We start from the raw sequence: 17,585 nt of genomic DNA on the forward strand, positions 1-17,585 counted from the left end.
AGCTGAAGGGATACTTGTCTGTGTTTGATGTAAGTCTGCTAGTTGGCTGATTGAAGTCTCATCCCAGAAACCATTTCCCTGGAGAAACCAGGCACAGGTTACATTTTCCCTACTGTAATTAATAATGCACTAGATCTCCCCCGTTTGCTGTGCCCACATCCCCATGATCCACTGTTCTCCTCATATAGGTTCTCCTGCAGACCCCACGTCTCTGGTTGAGCAGGCTGTAGCAGTAGGTGTGTGCAGTGAACACTTAGACCCAAACTGGGGAGAATAACATAGTATATTCTCACTAAGAGGTAAAAATATGTTTCTGAACTGAAAGGAGGCCAGAGCCACTTGCTGTGCTATTGACTGAAGTAAGACTCCTGTTCCTAAAGGGACCGGGAATGAACAGTGACCCAGCAGAGCTGGGGGCCTTGGAGCTCCGAAACGCAGCCTCCCTCCTGCTCGGAGGGGGTCAGAGCTGCAGTGAAGCTGTGTGGCTGATCTCTCTCTGCTTTTACCCTGCTGCAACCCCTCTGCCTTCACAGGATCACCCCAGCCTAACACCAGCATCGCCGAGAGCAGAAGCTGGCCTGTCCTTCCTGCACACCCCTGCTCACTACCGTTAGCCTCGCATGAGCGGTATCTCCTCTAATGGACATTGCATGGGTTACTGCACCGAGCATGACAGTGTTGTTGCATGCGTTTCAAAGTGTTGTCAGTTTTATCGCAGACTGTCCTTGTATGTGTCCCCTCAGGAGAAGTTTCTTTTTCATCTGTTAACCTGGCTTCAGGGATGTAGTGCATCCTAAATGAGTAAGGCATTTCCTAGCGCTCCCTCATCCCAGCTCAAGTGAAACCTATCCCAAGTTTTCTGAGCAACCAGTTGACCAGGCATAGCCAGCGCTCAGCACTGGCAGAGTGTACAGACGCAGACTTCTGAGACACTTTCACGCAATAAAACAGACCCACCTTTATGGCTGGGTGGTTCCTCCTTACTATTTGTATATCCAGCCCATGTAGAGAGCTGTGTTGCTGACAGGCAGCCTAGAAGGTTCTCTGTTCAGTGGCTTTACAGTGGAAAATGTCTTCTTGTGATTATGCTTTAGAATTATATAAGTAGTTTATAAAACATAATAAACACCTGATCTTTTGCTGATTAGTTAATCAATGGCTGCATTTGGGCAGGTTAGAGAGCAGTTGCAGTCACCTACAGCCTGTTTTCCTTATGTGCTGCTAGCCAGTGTATTCACACACCACCCATTCCTGCAGATGTTGTTCTGAGATCCATTAATCAGCCATTAGTCATTAATAAATAGTCCCTTAATATAACGTTTGACTATTTGGGGTATTCTTGGACCTCCCAACAAGCTGATTTTTTTGCATTCCCAAGAAGACATTTCCAAAAAAAAAAAAAAAAAGTTTGTCATAATCCTGAATACAGATGAAAGCACATTGTACGGACTTAAATAAATATTATACTGCAATGTTTTCATTATTATTTTTTAGACGCAACGGAAGATTAGCCGAGCTTAGCAGCAAAGACAGCCCTACTAGTCCAAGATTACTGGTAGGACTAAGGGACATGAAAGCAACAGAAAAATGTATTCGAAAACAATTGTGTTTGCTTTCATCTTGTTTTTCCACACCCGTTAGCAGAAAAAGTAAGTCTAGGTGACCCTGGTCAGAAGGAAATGTTTTTCAAATGCCTCCACTCCGCTTTTAACTACCAGAAAAAATAGTAGTTGAAAGAGAGCAACAGATTCAGTTTCGCTTTATCCAATTTATTTTAGGGTTTTGGACTCTAATCTGGCATCAGTTGCACTACCAAAAAAAAAACCTCACCACATTTCAAGAGTCACTCCATCTGAAAGATATTAGCAAGACGAGAGGAGTGGAAGATGTATTTCAGAGGGGCACTGAGTACTTTTGAACTTATGTCCCTCCTTATTTTTAAGGTGAAGCAACTCCTTTTTCCCAGCTCCTCATGCATTTAAAGCTGAATTTGCTGAAAAATTTGCAAAAAACCCCTCTCTGTTAAGAACAATCCTACTCTGATTTAGTGTGACCTAACATGTCTCTTCCACTTGCAAAATCTACAGTAATGCTGACTTTGGCCTTAAGTACACTCTTTGAATATTTACGTTTCTTAAGTTTGAAAATGATTTGACTCCATCGGAGTGCCCACAGCCATCTTGTGGTCACAGTCTAATTTAAGAGAGACACACGCAGTAAATACAACTCGGTTGCAGGGCAGTGTCCAAACCCTCTCCTTGGAACAGCCCCGGGAACCTGGTCATGTGCAGAAATTTCCCCATTTCAAAGAGAAGAAAGGAGGAGTCATGACCAGGGGCAGAGATATAAAATTCATGTGGTCATAGCCTGAATGGTTTTTTAGATGCAGCCATGCCCTTGGTTTTATATTTCCAGAGGAGCTTGTGCTGATAGTCTTTGTAGAGACAAATGCTGAGCACCCCGCTCCATTGCTGTTGATGCTCTCCCATGTGCTGCTAACCCTCACGCATGTGCCCTACTTTGCCACAGGCATCGCTATGTTTTCTTTAGACCTTTAAAATGCACCAAAAGCCTTCTCTCACAGAAGCTGAGCTCAGGTTATGTTCCTCTCTTACGTGGAACATACCTGACATCAGCGGGATTAGGAGAGATGCATATCAGAGTCCAGACCAATAAGACCTGCCCTAAGCCTTTCCTCTAAACTGGAGTTGAAGCTTTGCTGGCTTTGAAGCTTTTCTCTTGGCTTTGGGTCTCATTTCCATCCTGCTTCTCACCCTTCCTGTGACAAAATTCCCATTAAGTGACAAGGTTGTCCTCTAGCCTGAGAGAGAGCAGTAAGAACAGAGAGCACTTGGGAAAAAAATGGACCTGGTTGTCAAAGCTGTGGAGGTCCCTTCTGCAGGCACAAGAGGTTTGGCTCAGCCTGATAACCCCACTATGGTTCTTGAAGGTTCTAGGTAGAAGCATGTGGCCATTTTACATGGCTTGCTTGAATCAGTTCTCCCACGTGCTGAATCTGGGCGTGTGTAAGACACGACCTGCAGGCCACGTTGTGATGGCTGCCAACCATGCAGCAGGACCTGCGTTCATTGTGTTGCCTTTCTTTGTCTTTTTCTGCAGAAGCCCAACGCAGGCCTTACTACGCTGACTATTCCCCAGCACGGAAGTACATTCACACCCTCTGCACTAGCCACTATCTTGACCTCTTCATCACGTTCATCATTGGGGTCAATGTCATCACTATGTCAATGGAGCACTACAACCAGCCAAAGGTAAGAGCCACCCATCAATGTGTCAGCCGTGAAACACAACAGGGTGGTGCAGCAGAGGACCTGAGGACCATACGCTGTTCCCTTGGGATACCATTGACCAGTGAGGTCTGCAGCCAGCTCTACCATTCAGGAGTCACTTGCCTCAGCCAAAAGCTTGATTTCCCTGCTCTTGCATAAAAAGACAGAGAATAAAGCTAATGAAGAGTGAACTAAACTTTCACTAGGAAAAGACCAGTCCAGATATTTCCTGTCCTTATCTCAGCCATGACTGACCCTCAGACTGTAAAACAGTCCAGAGTTTTAGAATATTCCACTTACAGAGATAAATATTAAGTTAATGCATGCAGAGCAACGTTTCTTTTCCTCAATGAATTTAGAATAAACCAACTCTTAAGTACAATCCTTTTTTTCTTTATGTATCATAAAATCCTTTCCCAAGAAAACCTTTGGCATAAATCATATAGCCTGTCTATTTGCTGCACATATTAATCTTCCATCGCATATCATTCATGGAGCTCTAGGCTCAATGTTTACTTTTCTAGTATTGCATGGTCTACCAGGTAACCTGCAAATGCCTCCTGGAAGCTAAGCCAGAGGGGCAGCAAGCCACAGGGTAAAACGCGTGTGTGTTTTATGCCAGCTCACTGTGTGCTGTTCTGCCTCCATAATTCCTTTGTATAACAGCCTTTATTTCACATGTAAATGTTATTTATCCAGATTAGGTCTTATTTATACTTGTTTTATATTCATGTAAAACACAGTAATGTAAATCTGAATGCAAACCATGACAAATGATACAAGAATTCAGGCTCAGGCAGTGTGCTTCAGACAAAATAGTAAATTGTCCCACATTCTTTTAAGTTGCCATTTTATTTTAGGCACTGGAACAAAAATGGGATAGTAGTGCATTGAGGAATGCCAACATCTGAAAAACTTTCAGCTCTTGTTCCCAAAAAATCAGTGCGTGGTCATCCCACGTATCTGGGGTCAGCAAAGCACAGTCATCACACAAATGTGATAAGGAGAGCTTTCCTGTGGCCTGAGGCTTCCTCTGTCAACAAAGCAGACATTGCTTTGCAGACTCCTCTATTGCATTTTATTTCCAGTTGTGTCTGTTTTGATGTTCATTGTTGTCTTTTTCCTATTGTAAGGGACCTATACTACATTTCACTAAATTCCCCTTCTCTCCCTCCTCTCCCCAAATCCCTACTCAACCAAAGAGCTGTTTCACTCTGCAACTATCTATTTTAAGGTCCCAGCAAGATTCTTTTGCTATTGTTGGCCTACAGTTCCAATGAAATCCATTATAAACACTCATCATCTTAAAGTATAAACACTGCGGATTCCTGACTTCCGAGAGCAGCTCTATAGAGAGCGTGAACATTGCACCAAATATGGACATACTTTGCCCAGCTCTAGAGATGTAACATTTTTCAAGAAGGCAAGATTTAATCCATCTCCAACATAATTTATTTTTCTGAGTGTTTTAAGCAAAGCCATTGTCCTAAGGATTGCCATGCTGGAATAAAGAAATGATCCGTCAAGTCTTTTATTCTACCCAAGGCTAGGCAGTTCAGAAGAAGTAAACTTTATTAGATGGGGAAGGGGTAAAATTTTCTCTCTGACCCAGACTGAACAATTTGTGCACTGAAGTTGGAGGACTGATAGCTCTTGACATTTTTAGCACAACTAGTATTAGTGCTGATGAGGTTTTTGTTTGCATCAGCGTCTCATCCTTTATTTGAGTTTTGCTGTGTGATTTAGTGCAATTTTGTAACTGAGCTCTGCGAGCTATGAGGACTTTACTTCTTACATCTCTGTGCCTATGCCACCCTTGTGCCTGCCAGTCCCTCTGCAGGGGCTCTAGGAAAGGATGGCTTGGGCTGTTCTAACTGATGTCTCTCTTTTCAGTCCCTCGATGAAGCCCTGAAGTACTGCAACTATGTGTTCACCATAGTTTTTGTGTTCGAGGCAGTTCTGAAGTTGGTGGCATTTGGTTTTCGAAGGTTCTTTAAGGACAGGTGAGAGTATTTGGAACTCCTGTGTATTTGGGATAGAGCTGTATTGACCCAGTTTCAAAGCCAGATGCTGGGTAAATGTAGCGTTACTATGATTGTACTACATGCTGTGTGCAAGGAAGAGCAAAGGGCTGTCTCTCCATGGGTGCAAACTTTATAGTGTAGGAACTAAAAATTCTAAGAACTGCTGGTACTGCTTTGCAGAAGGAATTCAGGAAATCTTACAAAATTCTATGTACGTTCTTTCCCCCAGTATCTGCCTCTCCACCGGGTCTGACCGGCTCAGCTTAGAGGTCAGAAACAACCTGTTGGCATCAATCCAGTCCTCAAAAGAGTAGGTTTGGCAACCTAACATCACAGAGTTCCTCAGAACAAGTCTCCTTTGCAGTCCAAACCAGTCCTTTGGTAGACTGCTGGCTTTGTAAAGCCTTTGGCAAAGACAGAGGTAGTTGTGTTCAGCCCTACTGCCTTCAGATCCCAGCTGCAGAGGCCTACGGATCTTATTCTGCCTCACATTTAGCCAGAAGCAAATGTGTATGAAAGCACGTTGTGGTCTGGCGACTTGCTGGGGAGCAGGGTAAGACTGGACACTGTTCCACAAGATCAGCTTGTTTGCTTCATTTATCCTGACTGAGTGGTTGGAACCTGCTGTAAGCAATATTACTTATGAGGGAAATTGTGTAGGAAAGACACTCAGTTTCTTCACATCTTACTGTCTTTCTAGGGCTGGTATGGAAGGCCCTCTACAAGTGTTAGGCTATAAATCAATGAAGATACCCAAGTGGAGTAATTCAAGAGACAGGTGACATAACATGGGAGCAGCTGTATTGCATGACATCAAAGGTCACTCTAGCCTAGTATCTTGTCCCTGAGAGTGGCTCCAAGTGGATAGCAGGGGGACGACAGGGATCAGGAAGCAGGCAGGGACACTTCCCAGTCACAGCCTACAGCAGCTTGTGGCTCAGAGGCTGTCTGTGCCAGCTGCAGTGAGCTGATTTTGTACCATGTAGAAGATCATGAGCCCAGATACGAGAGAGGAGAGGCATTTGGGATTTGCTTGTGCTTGTTATCAACAGATAATTCTATACTCTTGGGTGTCTGTCCATGTATGATTTTTTTTTTTTTTTTTTTTTGTCCTTCCTCTCTTTGTCTGTTAGGTGGAATCAGCTGGATTTGGCCATAGTTCTCTTATCAATTGTGGGAATCACGCTGGAGGAAATTGAGATGAATGCTGCACTGCCCATCAATCCCACAATAATACGCATCATGCGGGTGCTGAGAATAGCAAGAGGTATGGCCTGCTCCGTAGGTCTCCAGCCATCCCTCCAGACATGTCAGGAAATGATATGGCCATTTGTTCTTCTAGTCCCGCTGTTTCAGTTCGACCTGAGAACAGTTAGGCGATGAGGCTGCAAAATGTCAATTCAGAGACAAGCTAGGTGGGGTTTCATGGGTGTTTCCAGTGGCATCTTAGACTGGTCTCTAATTCAAACCTGGGATCACAGACCTTTTATACTGATACCAGACAAGAGTGGGAAGTGGTGGAGAAGGGAGGTTCAGAGCTTGAGATGATGCTCTTCACTGATGAAGTGTCTCCCCATCACTCTCCCATTTTCCTGCTAGGGCACGCTGGAGTTCTTCTGGCTTTTGGTCTGTTTTACTGATGTCCTTAACATTAATTGGTGTGGGAAGTAGTCAGGATGTTCAGATGTTCTGTGGGCCCTGCCAGGATGCAGTGAGCTTGTCATCTGTATGAATAGATGCAAGAGAGATGTAAACCTTCCCTACAAGATCTGAAGCTAGATTTCCTCTATGGGTTTTGCTTGAAATATTTCCCAGGCCTGCTGACCAGGATTTGATTTTCATTGCAGTGTTGAAACTGCTTAAAATGGCCACCGGGATGCGAGCTCTCCTGGACACAGTGGTGCAAGCGCTTCCCCAGGTAAGCCCCCAGACTTCATCCACGCCCAGTTTGTTCCCCTTGGTGGACTATGCCTTTCGGGCCTGGGGACAGTTCTGTGCCACCGTGTTTGGTGGACACTAGAAGCCACCTGAGGAGGATATCAGCTTTCTCTGCTGCCACCGGTACCGTGGTAGCAGATTTTTGCATGGCACATCTGGCTTACATAGTGTGTGTTACATGGGAGAACCAGAATGATGGAAAAAGAGTTAACAGAGAGCCAGTTGCTGTAGGCAGAGCTCTTATAAAACACAGATTTCACTGGCAAGTTTAGGAAACACAAGGATAGACAGAGAAAGCTGTTGGTGAAAGCATTGGAAGTAGAGAGCTTCCAGCTCAGCAGTTTGCTTTGTGAGACAGGAGCAATCATGTTTATTGACACCTATTGTCAGAGGAGCTGCAGACTTAAAAGGCAAATGGGGGAGATGTTTCTGAGTGTTAAAAGCTTGAAGTGGGGTCTCAAATCACCATATTCTCATGAGCTGCAAGAGGAACAATGATGCTGCCAGTCTTAATGATATTTGATAGGATCATTCAAATGTTCAGTTCCTGGGACCACTTTTTTATGGATCCATTTATTTGAAAAAAGGAAAGAAACTTTTTGCTGACTTGCACTCCTCCCTCAAAAAGATTTAAAGCACAACAGAAGAATTCCAAGAAGTTTAGGGTTCCTTTGTTTTTAAAACCTTATGCTATTTAAGCTCTATTCTGCTAGTTTGTGGGTTTGATGGTCTAAGTCCTAATCTTTCAGTCTTTAGAGTCAGCTCAGCTGCCTACATGTTCCAATTTCATGTATCACCAGGATCCTGTATCCCACCAGACAGTACTGGAAACATTTACTGCCACGCTTTGCCCAGAAGCGAGTACCAATATGAGGTGCCGGGCCATCAAGAATGAGGCAGAGGAATTCTGCAGCCTTCTTCTCTGAGCTGGCAATTCAGAAACAGCACTTTCAGGATGCACAAGCATGGTCGGACAAGTCCTTAGTTTTCAAGCCCTCCAAAACATCCCACAGCTGAGTCTCTGGAAGGAGCTTTATGAGTGGGCCCACTCCATGCTGTGTAAAAGGCAGCGTAGTGTGCCCTGGGATGGACTGGGAGAGTCAGGCCTCCCCTCTCCCAGCCCCAGCCCCACAGGCACAGGGAGATGGCAGTGCATCGTGGTGGGCAGTCACATCTTGATCAGCTTCAGCTTCAGCTGTCTGCGGAGGAATCACGTCTCAAAGGCAGGATGATAGCACCGTGGCTTGGCCAAAAGCAGACACCGGGTAGACATCTCTTCCAGAATATGAGTGGCCATGTGAGAATCAGTAGAACTAGTATATGTAATTACCTGAATATACCCCTCTGAGTTAGTTGCTAAGTACAAAGAAACCATGATCTATTCAAAATGAACTGGAAAACAGGGGGAATTTCTTTTTCTTGGAAAGACTCATTTACTTTTCATCACTGCCATAAACATGTTTCTAATCTGAGACATTTGCCCTTTGGTATTCAGATTTCCTTTTCAGTGAAGGATTTTGGCTGAGACTAAAGCATGGAATTTACCAACCTGACCCCTGTTTTGGCATTTCAAGAAAGCATTTGATTTGTGTCTATTTTTTTCTTTTGAAAACATTGTGATTACAGAGCATATTTTCTCTCTCTCCTTGTTTCCTCTCCCCTCCAAACAATAGGGTGGCTGCAGGCCAGGCTTTTTGTTTCCTTGGGGTGTTTTTGCAGTTTACATTCAAACCAAAGTCTCTTTTAAAGGGAAATCCCCAGGGATATTCCAAGCAGATCTTGTGCAGATAAACATGCCATTTTGTACTCCAGTGAGATTCAGAAAACGAGAAGGGAAGTTTGGGAAGACCTCTCCGACAACAATCACTCTTCGTAAAGCTACAGCTTTCATTTCAAAGGCAGGGGAAGAGTTCCTACCCCAATTAATTTAGCAGCCTAAAACCTCATTGAATGTGTCTGCTAAGTGACAAGAAAAATGAATCTGATGTTTATTCATTAAGGTTTTGGGGGAAATTCTTTGTCTGGTGTATGTAGAATGTCCATTTATGGGCTTACGATGACAAGGTATTGTCATTGCAGTACACTTTTTTCTTTCTCTTTTGAGTGATTTTCATCAGCTTCCTATTTGTTTTTATTCAGCAGCAGATATAGCTTGAGTAACACTTAGAGAACCAACTATCCCCAGACTTGGGTGATTGATAGCATTTTGATCCAAGATTGAAGCTGTCACAGTACAGGCTTAGTCTCCTCTTCTGGAACTTCAGACTGACCTTGAGCTGCTGTTTTCAATGCAGGAAGACTTCCTACCCTACTGCATCCTCGTTGTCTGGTAACCTCGTGTCTACCAGTTCAGAGATCTTCTCCTCCATCATGTCTCTGAAAAAAATGAGATGGAGTAGAGGAAAACAAATGAGGAGAGGCAAGAGAGACAGCAAGAATGGTCGGGGAAGGATCTCCGAATGGCACCTTGTTTGCCCACCACCTCCATGCCCTCTTAGTCCCAGCAAATGTTTGGGATAGTGTGAATCGATCATCACGTTCCTGCCACAGGCCATCTGTGCTTGTGAAGCGCTGACTCTTTTACCCGCTACTGTGCAGTCTTGAGGCAGTATCTCCTTTTCAACCAGGAATCCAAGTTTTTCAGTTTCACAGCTGGTTGACCAAGAGGTTGAACTAGTAGTGGGGCCATGGTCACCTAGAAAGGCACTGCCAGCCTCAGCTCTGAAGGTGTACCCTCATGGCATACCCTTTTGGAGAACGAACAAAATCTGTCATGGATTCCAAAGTATGAAGTCCTAAAATCAGCTGCACTGGTGTAAACTTGAAATAGATCCACTGCTTTAAACTAAGCAGCTAAGAAGAGCTGGGCTAGAGTGACCAGCACTGACTTTATCACTTAGACATTGCCAGTCCTAATTAAGCCAGTTCAGTGCTGCCGTTCACAGACCGAAAACTCCCGGGTAATCGCGGAGGCCTGCTCCTAGCGTAACACAAGCCACACAGCTCTGCACTGAACTTCAGCATGTCTTTTAAAAGCCACCTGGTGTTGTTTTAAGGATGCAAAGTGTTAGGGAATTGGCCATCCCCTACTGATGAAATACATTCTTCCAGTAGATGTTTACTCTTTCTGCTAAAAAAATCTGGTGCTTTTAGTCTGAATTAGCCAAGTTTGGTTTTGCATTGGATGTAATTTTGCTTTTTTTCTTCTAGAGCTCCTTTTTGGAGCAATAAGAGATAAAATAATCTCTTGCAGTCTGGCAAACAGAAGAACGTTGAACTCCTTTAATCTCTCAGTGTGAAGCAGGTTTTCAAGACCTGTTTCAAGTGTTTTCCTCTTCTTTATGAGCTCTGGCCCCATTAAGGCTATATAATGAATTATACCACTCTTATGCTTCAGCTGAATATTCCCTTGCTTATACATCTGGTGGCTGCATCGGTTTTGTAAGCAATGTCTGCTCCGTAAGACTCCTATTTGATGGTAAGCCTTTAGTCCTTTTCACATCCCCTGTTTTCCAAAGTACAGTTCACCCTTTCTGTAGCATGGCCTGCACTTCGCTCTTGGATTTGTAACTTTGCATTTGGCTGGGTTAAAGTGCTCATTGTGTAAGTGAATCCACCGTACCGAGCAGCCCAGCTCACTCTGCACAGCGCTTCTAGTATCGATTGCCAGTAAGAAAACCTGCAGTCAATGCTAAGCTGCCAGTGCTCTTCCTGATGGAGAGGACAAAGTGGAATCCAGTCCAACTGCCATCCCGGCTCTGCAGGGCCAACAAGAGTAAAATGTGGAACTTGCCTATCAAAAGATCTGGGTTCTTTTTCCTTCTTTTTTCTCACTTGGTCTGTGGATGGCACATTAATTAAATGCAGGACTGTACAGTATACCTCCTCTTTGTCTTCAAACCTTGGAACTCCCCCCAGATGGATTCTGTGCCAAGGAAAAAGTGAAGAACTCCTCGTTCTGTCAGTGCCCTGAAGGACAGAATCTGTAGTTTGCTCCTGTCCAGGAGTTTAACTCTTCTTGGTGCTGTAATTCCTGTGCTTATCTCAACTTCAGCTCTTGAAGAGGTTTTCTGGCATTGTCTAACAGCAGTTGTGGGACAGAAACAATAGTCTGCTTTTGCCAGACGCTGAAAACCCACAGTGATTATGAAGCTCAGAGAGCAAGAACAGGAATGTCTTACCAGCAAGCATTGCAGATGAGACAGATTTTGGAAGATAGGTATGTGTGTGCTATGTCGCACGCTGGAAAGAAGTGCAGGAATGCCTGATAGATTTGAGTAGCGAAGCAGAAATCATTAGGTGAAGAAACCACCGTTCTGCTGGCTGTTAGCACTGGTCTCTGTGGGACTGAGTGGATACACAGAAAGGGGAGCTCGTTCACTTCAGCTAGTGGCCTTGTGGTTGCACCAGTGAGATGACTTTAGCCTCCAAGGTTGTCTGTCTGGCCCTTTCCACTAGCCCTGGAACTCACACAGATGGCCTCCGTTTTCCAAGCAGACAAATGTGTCCATGTTCTCTTGGGTCTAGTGCATAAATTAGCCTGTGTTTTCCCGCTGCCAGGATTATTGCTTTGGCTGGAGAGTGCTGGAAGGAAGACGAGGAGGACTCATGGCCTTGGAAAGGATTGGCAGGGGCTTAGTTTTATGAGAAATTGCTCTTGACAGGCATCCCAGGGAGCTGTGTGCGTTGCCTGCATAGACAACTGAAATGCCAAGGTGTGGGCCAGTGATGCAGAAATAATTGATGTCAGAGCAGGAGGAGGCACAAGAGGAACCGTAGCGTGCTTCAGCCAGCCATTGCAGGAGTGGGGCAGCAGAAGACACGTATTTCATCAGTGCCTCTCCCAGAGCAGGGAGAGTAGAGGCCAGCAGGATCTAGAGGGATTTGGGTAGGATCGCACAGCTGACAGTGCAACAGAGGAGTGATAGTGCCCAGGTGGCCGGTGCCCTGTTGTACGTGATCAGTGCAACACACTTGCATATCAGGCTAACACAACCTGGCATGTTGCTCTGTCTGCCTGCAGATAGGGGCTTTTTACTTAGTGGCGTAGGTCAGAGGTTGAACTCTGATGAGACATGCAGTGGTGTTTAGCTACTGCAGTCTCAAAAACTAATAGCAGTGATGTCTGCAAGAGTAAAGCAGAGACAGCCCCCCCAGGCCATGCAGGGGCAGTGGGAAAAGCGTTTTGCTGGGTGTGTGGAGAGGAGAGTCGCTTTCCTTGCCACTGAGCAGGGTTATTCCAGGGCTTTTGCAATGGTAGATCACAGATCCAGCTGGGATGCCCTGTGGTGAAAGGTGGTAGCTCCTCATACAGGCCCTCCCTGCTCCTCTGGGTGGGATGGAGGACTCTGCCTCTCTCCCCACAGCATCCCTCTGTCCCAGGCACACAGACACTTTTGCCAGCAGTATATGACAGGCAGGCTGCCAGAAAGTGAAGGTCCAGGAGGAATCACAGATACTCACCAGTGTCTCCGTCTTCTCTTGTGGCTTTTCTGAGGTACTTCAGGGCACCAAGAACATCTCCAAGATGTTCTTCATCTCTGCTTCACTCCCTACAGGCCGCAGCTGCCTCTCAACACTGGAGCCACAGCAAATGATGGATAGCCCCTGGCTGCCAGAGAGAGGGGTTATCTGTAGTTTTTTCTGCCCGGCCAAAGGCACCAGCCCAAATCAGGGGGAGTCTGATGGATAAACAGAGCATGGGCTGACCTGTTCAGTGCTGCTGGAGCAGAACCACTTCTCAGAGCCTGCTTGGGTGACCAGCTGCCAAAGTTGACATGGCTGACCAGAGCTGGATCTCTGTCCCTGACGGAGAGTCCACCACAGGCATCCCACCCTTTGGCTGCTGGAGAAAAGTGCATGGATGTGCTCCTGCCCCTTCCCATTCCTCCCAGCAACATGATTCATGCACGATCTTTTTCTTGTCTGGTCTCAGTAGATCTGAAAGTGCTTTAGAGACATTAATTACCTATCCACAAGGGGATTACAAATGGGTACGTTGAGTTACAGGAGAGGAATGACTCACTCAAGGTCACAGACACGCATACAGTCTGCCTTCTCTGCTACTCAGCAGCCGCTGGCTGACCTGGCTGCCTCCACCTCAGCCCATCTCTGAGAACATGCCTTGGGTCCTTCTCTGTGCTCAGGCCTTGGTGAAGGCCATGGGCTGAAGAGGACCTTCCTTTCCTTTCCTGAGGGACACGTACCAGAGAGCCATGGGCTAGCATTGACAAAATATTAAATCTGGCACTGACTTGTACCGATTCAGTACAGCCAGAATCTACACAAACAGACCAAGCGGTTTTGCTGAAGCACCTAAGCAAGAGGTGAGCCATTTTGCCCAGCCATGTTCTCTTGAGCATCGGGTGTTTGTGGGCTGCCCTCTCCAACCTCAGGAGCCACCAACTGCCTGCACATATCCATGTGGATGCTACATCTGCAGGGGGTGGTCAGGGCAGCAGCTTGTTCTTGGGCACATGGGGAGCAGCTCCGGATGTCTAGATACAGGGTGGGATGGAGTTTAACAGTGAAGGTGGTCCCATCACCCATCCCAGGATCTTCCACTTGCTGCTGTCTCCCACATCTCTCTTTCACATAGCCATGTTTCCAAATCAGAGTCAGATGTCCAGTCACTTCCCAAGAGATCCTGTACATCAGCTGAGCTTTGGAACTGCCCATGTGTCTGCTCTCAGCCAAGGGCAGATGCAACCTTAGACACCAGCAAACACCACGTTAGCAAACATGCCTCTCTCAGCATTTTTAGAGTATGCCTATGGCTGTGGTGCCTTGAGCCTATACAGCAAACCCATGAGTATAAACTGGTCTTTGAAGGACTTGTTATGAGACACGTTGGTTCAGTAATATGTAATTAGTCATGATCTTAAATACAGAATCTTTTACAAATGCACACTGGATAGTAGGCAAATTGTTTATGAGCAAATGTCAGCTCATAACATGCTTTGCATGTTGAGAGATAGATAATAGTTTTGACTGATAACCTGGTAATAACTTTGATGTTAGTCTAAATTCTTTGGAATTTCATCAATGCCAAAAGTTTGCAGGCTGATTTATTAGGCATTAAAATAGCAGTAAAATATTCAGCTTATAGGCTTCTTTGAAAAAAATCCAAGACCCTCTTCTGCAGTGCTACAACATCAGGCTTTAATATACACTCAACCTAGAAAACTTGTTTATCATCACTTTTATTTTCCTTCCCTTTAATTATTTGCTCATTTGCCTCCCCGGCAGTGTGTGTGTGTGCGTTTGCGCATATGCCTGTTTTCTTGTGTTTTCTAATTTGCAGTCATTTTGCAGACTGCCTTCTAATGTCTTACAAACCATCAGTGGTCTAGCAAACATGAGTTAGGAAACACTATTCCAGAAGACAGTACATGCAGATGAAATAATCCAGACCAGCCATCCACATCACTGTATTATCTCTATTATTCCCTGGGGTATGGTAATAATGTTAGTGGAATTGCAAAGCTATATGTGTAGTAGCCAGTTTAGGCTTTATAGCAATTACAGTCTCCACTGGGTGATTTGACTATTCCCATTTCTTTAATACAAAAAAAAACCCTACTTCATAAGTGATAGCTGTGTTAATTTTATGATAACAGGTATCATACTGATAACCTTTCTAATGAAATTAAGCAGCATAGTCAAAATACCCAACAACACTGTGGCTGTGCCGCCTCAGCGAAGAAAGTTCTCTCAAACTGAAGAGTTCACTAGAAGATACCTTGGAGATCATGAATCCCTCGGCCTGACTACCTGAGTCACCACCTAGTTCATTTTTATTTAGAGATAAAATGATACTTGTGACACCACGTCTAGCTGGAGAACTCGATCGCTCTATCTCCATTACAAGCCGATAGACACTAGGCATTTAAAAGTGGCAGGAAAGGTAGATGTGACCAGAGTTAGTTGCAGATAAAATGCTGGTGGTTAGCTGGTCAGGTTACTCTGCCCTTCATGTTCTCTGCCTGAATCACAAAAAGTCTGCTCTTTGAGATGTTTTAAAGGCTTCGACCCCATGTAGTGATTGATTCCAGTGTGGATAACTGTAATGCCATTGTTATTAAGAAGCTTTGTGTTGTTCCCTTTAGCATCATTGCACTTCTACTACCATCCCCTTCAGCCACCTTGCAGTGCACGTTAATACCTCATAGTAGCGCACCACGCAGTGTTTGAACTGCAAAGTGCCTGCATTGGTACATGGAATAAGGCTTTTCTTTTGAGACACTGAAAGCTAAAATTCAGGTAGTTGTTGTTGAGAAAGGCTAGGAGAGCCTTACATCTTACTGGAGCATATGTTCCTTTTGTGAAAGCCCTCAAGGCCAGCGAAACCTTTGAAAACCAGGCAATTCCTCTTGTGGCTTGAGACATGTCTTTTTAATGTCACTGTCTTGCAACCCTCAGCCTTCGTGCTCAGAGTCTCAAATCTGGCAAACAGAAGGGAAAGGCCCTTAAAACTCAAACCAAAGCACCAGGTCACTTCAACTACCACTGCACTGAAGTGCAGTGCTAAGTGCCGCTGAGGCTACAGCTACAGGTTGGCCAAATTACAGATGAAGGCAGCATCCCGGGTAAGTGGAAGGGCGATGGAGAGGCACCAGCCACAGAGACTGCTTTGCACATGGGAGTATCTGCTCCTTCCCCCACACGGCAGACTTCTCTGGGTCTATTAAAGCAGAACTGTGAAAGGGGACCAGGGTGTTGGAAGCCAGGGGAGGTGATGATTAGCCTCTGGCCACCAGTCCCTCTTTTGCTTGTGTTTAAAATGTGATGGAGCAATTTAATTCATGACCTCGACTTGCCTGACCCTTGTTCTGCTTTCTCCTTGTGTAGGTAGGGAACCTTGGCCTACTTTTTATGCTCCTGTTTTTTATCTATGCTGCCCTGGGAGTGGAATTGTTTGGCAAGCTAGGTGAGTAATGTGCCTGACACAATTTATTTCATCCGGTTGATGTTTATTTGGTATCTAGCTGTTTCCTTTCTTCTCTCTCTCATTCTTGGGCCTTCCTTAGCTTCACAGCTCACGGTCTGAAGATTAAAGTTTTCTCTTGATCTCAGGGTTGCAGATGACACATGAGGATGTAATACAGAACCTGTCTAATGTGCACACACACACACATTTAGAGATTTGTTCAACACCACCCTTGGCTGTAGAGGAACTATTTACTGTTTAAATATAATTGTCCAGCATGGATATGTTCACAAAGATGGAAGTTTGCTACTTAAGACAGAACATGAGTCTGCAAAGCTGGATAGTAGTCAGATTCGTGCTGGAGAGATGCCACCATAAACATGTCCCTCCTCAGAGCTTCCACCACACTCCATTAGTTTTCTGCACTTGGCTAACATTGCTCTTCCAGCTGCCCAAGTCTTGCTTGTCCGTTGTTCTTCTCAGCATCACCCTCCCCTTTCTACATAAATCAGGAAGCATCCATTGGTTCCTGATTGTCCAGCATCATTTATTCCTCCAGCTTGAAGATACTGCGGAGCTGATCATGAATGTGTCCACCACTAAAAAGAAAATCAGGTGGAGTCAGAGAGAAAACACTATAGCCTTACCTTGCCCAGCTTAGCCAGGCCAAAGCAGTCCCTGCCTTTAAACATGCTATTCGAAGGAGATGTGTCTGCCTTCTCAATGTCTGCATCCCGGTTAGGGCTTCAGGAACATCAGAAGGGCCCTTCCTCCACAGTGGTTTTATGGCTGTCATTAATCCCCTTTATGAGTCCAGCCCTCTGCTCAGATTACAAATGCCTGAAAGCAGAATATTTCTTTCAACCAAAAAGACAAATTATTTGTCAGTCTCCAACAAATTCTGGAAAAAAATCAGTTCTGCATCCACCCCAAATGAAATACTGTGGGGTTTATATTACATATCTCTATATATAGGTATATATTTGTTCAGCCACAAAGGTGAAAAATGTCTTATTCACAGAGGCACCTCCTGCTGCTCTGGATCCTTTTTGTGTTTCCACCCACACACCTTGCCAGCGCCAGCCCCCGGGTAACCGCAGCATGTGGTCAGAGCCTGGGAAAGCCCTGATCTTGTCTGGGGCAAGCTGCAGGCAGTCAGCACACCGCTTCCCATCCTGATTTAACTGGGAAATACTTTCACTTCTTTTTCCCGATCACTGCTGGTCCATGTCAGCCACAAGAACCATCAGCGCTCGCTCCCCCAAGACTGGTCATTTGTGGGGGTTTTTTTGCTTTTTTGGTTTTCCTCCCTATTTGCCTCTGAAATAAATACCTGATAGTGAAATGCCCTAGCAAGAGACATTGCTGCCTGTCCTAATGAATATTTAATGAGACTGTGTTTTA

The 17,585-nt window shown here is 45.1% G+C and overlaps 1 protein-coding gene across 1 annotated transcript in view; it reads left to right on the forward strand.

Moving 5' to 3' along the window:
- Positions 1-17,585, forward strand: part of CACNA1H (calcium voltage-gated channel subunit alpha1 H) — a 255,626-nt gene that overhangs the window by 225,417 nt on the left and 12,624 nt on the right. The window contains exons 25-29 of the mRNA XM_050906346.1: positions 3,121-3,272; positions 5,184-5,293; positions 6,448-6,581; positions 7,162-7,232; positions 16,103-16,181. Coding sequence (XP_050762303.1) covers positions 3,121-3,272; positions 5,184-5,293; positions 6,448-6,581; positions 7,162-7,232; positions 16,103-16,181 — 546 coding nt within the window. The remainder of the gene's footprint in view (positions 1-3,120; positions 3,273-5,183; positions 5,294-6,447; positions 6,582-7,161; positions 7,233-16,102; positions 16,182-17,585) is intronic.

The sequence above is a fragment of the Gymnogyps californianus genome, chromosome 15, assembly GCF_018139145.2.
Source record: "Gymnogyps californianus isolate 813 chromosome 15, ASM1813914v2, whole genome shotgun sequence".
NCBI classification, from domain to species: domain Eukaryota; kingdom Metazoa; phylum Chordata; class Aves; order Accipitriformes; family Cathartidae; genus Gymnogyps; species Gymnogyps californianus.